The 7,879-nt window shown below is 65.8% G+C and overlaps 1 protein-coding gene across 3 annotated transcripts; it reads left to right on the forward strand.

Moving 5' to 3' along the window:
* Positions 1 to 438: 438 nt before the first annotated feature.
* NLRP6 (NLR family pyrin domain containing 6) lies at positions 439 to 7,191 on the forward strand. 3 transcript variants are annotated; one of them, XM_090291969.1, is made up of 8 exons: positions 447 to 657; positions 1,335 to 1,615; positions 1,848 to 1,886; positions 2,242 to 3,994; positions 4,790 to 4,885; positions 5,976 to 6,146; positions 6,222 to 6,389; positions 6,795 to 7,191. In XM_090291969.1, the coding sequence occupies exons 1-8, from the start codon at positions 629 to 631 to the stop codon at positions 6,931 to 6,933; spliced, it is 2,676 nt and encodes an 891-aa protein (XP_090148095.1). In that variant the 5' UTR covers positions 447 to 628; the 3' UTR covers positions 6,934 to 7,191. The 3 variants fall into 3 exon arrangements, with proteins under 3 accessions (XP_090148111.1, XP_090148095.1, XP_090148102.1); XM_090291976.1 differs by having other exon boundaries at positions 448 to 657; positions 4,793 to 4,885; XM_090291985.1 differs by lacking the exons at positions 5,976 to 6,146; positions 6,222 to 6,389; positions 6,795 to 7,191 and adding an exon at positions 5,235 to 5,966 and having other exon boundaries at positions 439 to 657.
* The last annotated feature ends 688 nt before the right edge of the window (positions 7,192 to 7,879 follow it).

Genomic DNA, 7,879 nt, shown 5'->3' on the forward strand with positions numbered 1-7,879 from the left:
CCCTGCCTCTGGGACCATGGTTTAGCCAGTCACAGACGCATCCACACGAACATTAACGTGATCACACCAGCAGACACCGTCAGGAGAAGGGCACACTCACGTGGTCCCATGTCAGCCACGCACACTCCTCACGCCCAAACCGCTTCCCGTTGGCCTGCTCAAGCCTGGTCCCATTGTCTCCTGGCTCCCAGGGACAGCCTTCCTCTCCCTGCCAGCTCCTTTGTTCTGTTTCCCTCCACCTAGGAGGCCCTTCCTCACCCCGCCTTCAGAATTTAACCTAGTTCTGAGGAAGCCGCCTCCTCCATGCAGTCCACCCTAATCTGCAGTTCCCTGCTCACAGCCATGCCTCACTGCCCCACCCCATGGGTCCTCAGAGAACGTTAACTGAACAAAGGCAAGGAGAGAATCAAAGGTCACCAGCCAGAGCTCTTAAAGGGCGCTTGCTCACAGGTGCACGAGCCCTGAGTGTGAGAGCCGGGTGACTGTCGGGCGGGCATCTCAGTACCTGCTGAGCTGGAGCACCTGGGCCCAGGCATGCAGGGCTGGACAGCCCCCCTAGGACTCGGCTCTGGTCGCCCCTCTGACCCCCACCTGTGCCCCTGAGTCCTAGACGGAGGGGCCAGTCGCCATGGACCGGCCAGAGGCTGCCTGCTGCAGGTGAGTGCGGGGCCTGAGCGGTCCCTGGGGCCAGTGCCTCACCCTGCCACTCGCTGGGCCTCCACACCCCTCAGCTACATCCTTCCCCTGCGGCCCTGGCTCCAGATTCTCGGGGTGCATCCCGGGCTCTGTTCCCCACCGGGCGCTCGGAGGCAGACCCCTGTGGCAGGCCCCCAGCTGGGGGTGAGCACAGTAGCATGCAGGCTCAGGAACACAGCCTGGCCAGGGGGTGACTGCGGCTCACAGGGAAGGGAGGGAAGGGAGGGCACGGGCCGTCCCAGACACCTCATCTACGGAGTTTGACCTGGCCAGGCCCGGTGTGGGACAGGCACCAAACAGGAGGGGAGGCAGGGAGCAGAAAGGCACTCCTAAGAGCTTAGGTCAGCAGCGTCCAGTACCCACCCTGGAGTGTCCCTGCCTCACCACCAGGCGGCGACACTTTCAGAGGCAAAGCCTTGGAACGCCTTGGAGCAAAGACCCAGACCCGGGTCCTAGAAGGGGCGAACTCCCCTCCGCGCAGACTGTCGGCCTGGAGCCACCTGGGGAGATCGGGGCGCGTCTGAGCCACTGCTCAGCGTGGGCGCCCCCGACTCCGCGGTCGGAGGGCGGCGAGGCGGGGCCCAGGTTTCAGGACGCGGCCCACGTGCTGACCCAGCTGGCCCGCCGCTCGCCCGCAGCGTGCAGCCCAGCGCCGCCGCCACCCGCCAGCTGCTTCTGGACGCGCTCGAGGAGCTGAGCCAGGACCAGCTGAAGCGCTTCCGCCACAAGCTGCGGGACGCGCTGGTGGACGGCCGCAGTATCCCGTGGGGACGCTTGGAGCGCGCGGATGCCGTGGACCTTGCCGAGCAGCTGACCCAGTTCTACGGGCCGGAGCCCGCGCTGGACGTGGCCCGCAAGACCCTGAAGAGGGCGGACGTGCAGGACGTCGCGGCGTGGCTCAAGGAGCAGCGGCTGCAGCGTGAGCGCGGGGCGGGGGTTCGCCGGGTCCCTGCCCTTCTATGAACTCCCGTCTGGTCGGAGTCCGAGACACAGGCCACCCACCTTCCGAGAAAAGCCCGGAGCGCCCGCAGATTCATGGGCCCCAGGGCTGGGATTCCCGGGGGCCCCTGAGGCTGGCCACCCCCCCCCCCATTGCACCCCTCCCCCCTCCCGGCACGTTCCAGTGGCTCACGGCAAGGTCTTCCTTCCAGGGCTGGGCCCCAGCTCCTCGGCGCTGCTCTCCGTGTCCGGTAGGTCTCTGGGTGGGAGGCGCAGGCCCTAAGCGGTCCCGGGCTTGGAGCACAAGCGCCCTCACACCAGCCTGGTTCCGACAGCTGCTTCCAGGGAGCAGGGGTATGGGAGGGCCGGATGGCCAGGGGGGCTGTGGCGCAGCAGGGGAAACTGAGTCCTGAGCTGGGTGGGGAGAGCATCGGGCACCGAGGGTCGGTGGACACAGCCCGCCCCATCCTCGCCCCCTGACCTCTCCCCGCCCCGCCCCATCCTCGCCCCCCTGACCTCTCTCCTCCCTGCCCCATCCTCGCCCCCCTGACCTCTCTCCTCCCCGCCCCATCCTCGCCCCCCTGACCTCTCCCCGCCCGGCCCCAGAGTACAAGAAGAAGTACCAGGAGCACGTGCTGCGGCAGCACGCCAAGGTCAAGGAGAGGAACGCCCGCTCGGTGAAGATCAACAAGCGCTTCACCAAGCTGCTCATTGCGCGCGAGAGCGCCGCCCTGGAGTGCGAGGCCCTGGGCCTCGGCAAGGAGCTGGAGCCCGAGCGCCCTCTGCGCACTGACACCCACACGTTCAACCGCCTGTTCAGCCGCGACGAGCAGGGCCAGCGGCCGCTGACCGTGGTGCTACAGGGCCCGGCGGGAATCGGCAAGACCATGGCCGCCAAGAAAATCCTGTACGACTGGGCGGCAGGCAAGCTGTACCAGGGCAAGGTGGACTTCGCCTTCTTCCTGCCGTGCGCAGAGCTGCTGGAGCGACCCGGCGCGTGCAGCCTGGCCGACCTGATCCTGGACCAGTGCCCGGACCGCAGCGCCCCAGTGCGGCAGATGCTCAAGGAGTCCGAGCGGCTGCTCTTCGTCTTGGACGGCGCGGACGAGCTGCCGGCGCCAGGACCCGCCGAGGTCGCGCCCTGCACGGACCCCTTCGAGGCTGGCGGCGGCGCGCGCGTGCTAGGTGGCCTCTTGAGCAAGGTGCTGCTGCCCAAGGCCCGTCTGCTGGTGACCACGCGCACCGCCGCCCCGGGCAGGCTGCAGGGCCACCTGTGCTCGCTGCAGTGTGCCGAGGTGCGCGGATTCTCTGACAAGGACAAGAAGAAGTACTTCTACAAGTTTTTCCAGGACGAGTGGAGGGCGGAGCGGGCCTACCGCTTCGTGAAGGAGAACGAGACGCTGTTCGCGCTGTGCTTCGTGCCCTTCGTGTGCTGGATCGTGTGCACGGTGCTGCGGCAGCAGCTCGACCTCGGCCAGGACCTGTCGCGCACGTCCAAGACCACCACGTCCGTGTACCTGCTCTACCTCGTCAGCACCCTGAGCTCGGCGCCCACCGCAGACGGGCCCCGAGTGCAGGGCGAGCTGCGCAGGCTGTGCCGCCTGGCCCGCGAAGGTGTTCTGGGGCACAGGGTGCAGTTTGCGGAGACGGATCTGGAAAGGCTGGAGCTCCGTGACTCCCAAGTGCAGATGCTGTTCCTCAGCAAGAAGGAGCTCGCAGGCGTGCTTCAGACCGAGGTCACCTACCAGTTCATGGACCAGAGCTTCCAGGAGTTCTTCGCTGCACTGTCCTACCTGCTGGAGGACGAGGGGTCCCCCGGGGCGCCGGCTGGCGGAGTGGGAGAGCTTCTGCGGGAGCACCCGGAGCAGCACCGCCACCTCGCGCTCACTACGCGCTTCCTCTTCGGGCTGCTGAGCGCAGAGCGGATGGGCGACGTCCAGCGCCACTTTGGCTGCACCGTTGGAGAGCGCGTGAAGCGGGATGTCCTGGAGTGGGTGAAGGACCAGGGCCAGGGTGTCCCTAGGGTGGCACCAGAGGGGGCCAAGGAGACTGACTCTCTCAAGGACACTGAGGAGTCAGAGTCGGAGGAGGAGGAGGAGTTCAACTCCCCACTGGGGCTGCTGTACTGCTTGTACGAGACGCAGGAGAGCGCCTTCGTGCACCAGGCCTTGCTGGGCCCCCGTGAGCTGGTACTGGAGCGCCGGCGCTTGAGCCGCATGGACATGGCTGTCCTGAGCTACTGCGTGCAGTGCTGCCCTGCCGGGAAGGCACTTCGGCTGGTCAGCTGTGCCCTGCCCGCCCCCGAGAAGAAGAAGAAAAGCCTGGTGAAGAGGCTGCAGAACAGCCTGAGCAGCAGCTCGTGAGTCTCAGGCGGGTCCCCTCTCCAGGCCCGCTCTGTGCACAGGGGTTCACTGCCTGCCCACAGGAATATCCATCTCAGCATGGGGAGCTGCGCCCACCCCCCCAGACCAAAGGCAGTACTTCAGGGCTGGTTTGGCCCATCCCGGTGCCCACCTGGTATCCCCACCCCTCTCCATGCCCACCCCCAAATACCCCAGCCAGCCACATTCAAGACAAACCCCACAGCAGGGCCATGTGACTCCAGACCAGCCCCCACGCTTCCCCGTAGCAAGTTCTGGAACACACCAGCCCCTTTTGCACCTGCTGTCCCTCCACCCAGAACACTGCTGCCTACCCACAAGGCTGGCTCAGACTCCTTCACCTGACCTGGGACTCCTGAGGTCCCAGCAGTCCCCTGCTGACCACTGTATATCGTGACACCTGTCCATGCTTGTCCCCTCTGGAGCCCCTCAGCTACTCCAGGGCAAGGCTTGTGTCGATGCTCCTGGCACTTAGCGCTGACCCAGCACCTGACCCAAGTGCTCCGCCTCTGCCAGGAGAACAAGTGTCAGGACATTGACCGGGGCTGGGGACGCCCATCACAGGTGCAGGCACAGACCCACACAGGGAGTGGGGGTGACATGGCCCCTCAGGACTCACAGAGCGGGCTCCAGTGGGGAGGCGCATGGGGCCCTGAATGAGGGGTTTGCCTTTGGGTTTGGGGTGAGGGCAGAGGCAGATGTGACACATGAGGGCCACCGGGAGGTGGGAGGGACTGGAAGGGGTCTGGGGGCTTCACCTCTCTCTCCCTCAGCAGTTCTCAAGCCACCAGGAGAAAACCCAAGGCCTCCCCACTGAGTCCACTCTGCAAGGCCCTGACCGACCCGATGTGTGGTCTGACCAGCCTGACGTGAGTGAGCATGCCCCTAGCTCCTGCCCAGAAGGGACACAGAGCAGGAAGCACTGGGAAGGACAGAGGTGTGGCCCTGTCTGGGGGACGGCTGAGATGGGCCGAGAGCCTGGAGCCTCTGATACCTTGTGCTGGAGTGGACAGGCTCTGCCCACACAGGGCATTAGAGCAGAGGGGGCAGGGGCCCCTTGCCGGCTTAGGTGCTGGATAGGGAGGGGGTGAGCCCAGTTCCAGTGGGACTTAAGGTGCAGCTGAGCATTCTGGGGGGGCATGGAGCAGAGCAGAATGTGGGGGCGGGGGGCTGTTCCACACCATATGCAACCGCCAAGTGGTCCTTCTGGACTTGCAGGAGCAGCAGAGGAGGCCAGGCCACACTCTGCCCCTCGGGCAGGTCAGTCGTCTGGGGTCCAGGCCCCTCCGCTGTGAAACGGAGCCGCAGTTCAGCCTCAGGGGGTTGGCGTGAGGCTCAGAGAGGTCGGCGGCACAGCGCTCAGTGTGCCCTGACTTTCCCTGACCATCGGCTGGGACCGGCACCGGTGCCGGCACAGAGCAGGCAGAAGTCAGGGCGATACGGGAGCTGGTGCAGACAGGGCTTGGGGGGGAGGGTCAGTCTGTCACCGTAACGCGGCAGCTTCGCTCGTATGGGGGTATTTCCAGTGACCTGGCGCAAACACAGGGGCCCAAAGGTGGTCTGCACAGTTGCCCCACGGGCATTTATGCAGCGTTTAAATGTAATGGCCAACCAAGGAGAAGCAGCGGGCCGCCCGGCTGCTAAAGCCTGCTAGCTGGACAGGCCCACCTGACCTTGAGGGACGGGCCCGAAGAGGTGACCGTGCAGAGGGTAAGGTCTGCCTGGGCCGCTCATGGAGCTCACGATCCTCGGCGTCCTGGGGAAGACTGGGGTGAGGTACAGTGCATGCACCTGTGGTCCTGCTCCCTGGGGATGCACGTGGTGACAAAGGGCAGGGTGGCCATGCCGCCAACACAGCTCCAGATGGGGCCTCAGCCCGAGGGGGCAGGCAGCTCGTGCTGCTGGGGCCGGCGCAAGGGCTGAGGGGCCTGAGGCAGACCACGCGCTTCCGGACCCCAGGCTGTCCCGCTGCAAACTCCCGGACTCGGCGTGCCGCGACCTGTCCGAGGCCCTGCGGCAGGCCCCCGCCCTGACGGAGCTGTCCCTGCTGCACAACGGGCTCAGCGAGGCGGGCCTGCGCACCCTGAGCGAGGGCCTGGCCTGGCCCCGGTGCCGGGTGCAGACGTTCAGGTGAGGCTGGGTCTGGGGGGCACCTAGGAGAGGACGGGGCCCCCACGGCGGCTCCTGAGCGCAACCTCCCCTCAGGCTGCAGCAGCCCGGCCTCCGGGAGGCGCTCCAGTACCTGGTGGTCATGCTGCGGCACAGCCCCGCACTGACCACCCTGGATCTCGGCGGCTGCCAGCTGCCAGAGCCCATGGTGACGTGCCTGTGTGAGGTCCTGAAGCACCCAGGGTGCTGTCTGCAGACCCTCAGGTGGGTGCCGGGGACACGCCTCTCAAGCCCAGGTTGGGGTGGGCCTCTGGGGGCTTCCCTCGGCCTTGAAGAGGAGCCCCTGCCAGGGTCCCCCTGAGTGACCACAGTCCCTGGAGATACCCCCTCTAGAGCCCTGGCCCAGCCCTTTCCTCTATGCTCCACCAGACCAAATGCCTGCTTGTGGCCCGTGGCCAGTCTGGGTCCGTGAACCAACACCCGCTTACCCCCCGGAGGCTGGAGTCCCAGCTCCTGGCCCTTTCCCAGCTCTGACAGCCCTGACAGCCCATCTCCCATCACTGTGTGCCTTTGCTACCCCCCACTGCTCCCCTGTCACTGCCTGCCCCCCACCCTGGACTCTCTTCCCTCCCAACCCACTCACTCCGTGTCCCGTGTCTGCGGCTGTAGTCTGACCTCCGTGGAGCTGAGCGAGCAGTCGCTGGGGGAGCTGCGGGCGGTGAGGATGGCGAAGCCAGGCCTGGTCGTCACACACCCAGCGCTGGACAGCCACCCTGAACCTCTCGGGGGAGTCAGCACGGCCTTCTGAGATCCTGAAGGCCCACACAGCCAGGAGGCCCCCATCAGCCCCGCGAAGATCTCCCCAGGCTAAGGGCGTGAGGACACTGCTCCCAGCTGTAGGGCCCTGCACAGGCAGAAGAGGCCCAGATGGACAGGGCCCAGGACACACCTCAACCCCACACCCTGGGGACATCCACATACCACTTCTCCCACTAACCCCATCTTTTGCCCCACTCACCTTCCATGCCCCGCCCCCCAGCAACAATAAAGGTGCTGAGAGCCCCCAGTAACGAAGCACCTGCCATTTGTTGACCTTTACCTGGTGTTCTGGGCACAGAGTGACACCTTCACTGACCCTGTCTCCATCTGCAGTGTGGCCCCACTGTGCCACTGTTCTGTCCCTGGCCACCGAGGACCAAGCAGGGGTTGCCTTGACCAGAGCTGGGTGGGTCATTGTCCGTCCCCGGGAAACTGAGTCTGGGCTTTAGGAGTGAAGCTGTCCCTGAGGCTGTGCGGCTGAGCCCAGAGGTGTCACTGGCTGTGGCAGGCCTTTGGGAACAGAGCCCAGGGCAGGGTGGAGAAGGCAGTGGTGCGACTCAGACGGCACGATGGGGGTGGGCAGCGCGTGTCCGCCAGTAATAAGTTCTGCCTCGCAATGGCTGGTGGGTTTCTGCTGCACTTGGCTGTCTCCCCTTTGGCTCCTCGCCCATCTGTGTGGGGTGGGGCTGCAGCCCCCTTTCTGGATGAGGAAACTGAGGTTCAGGCAGCTGCTTGGCTGCATGAAGCTCTGAGGACTGACAGACAGGCCAGCAGCGGACAGCCTGCACGTCCTCAAGTGTCCTCTGCTCAAGGCTGCTTGGCTTGGCCCGCTTCTGAGACCCCCGTCCAGGTGGAGGGAACGTGGGAGTCAACCCCCCTACTCCCACACCCTTCCCTAACCCTCTCACATCCAGTCACTCGTTCCACGAAACAGA

Source organism: Furipterus horrens, unplaced genomic scaffold (assembly GCF_987537825.1).
Source record: "Furipterus horrens unplaced genomic scaffold, mFurHor1.1.pri manual_scaffold_2, whole genome shotgun sequence".
NCBI classification, from domain to species: Eukaryota; Metazoa; Chordata; class Mammalia; order Chiroptera; family Furipteridae; genus Furipterus; species Furipterus horrens.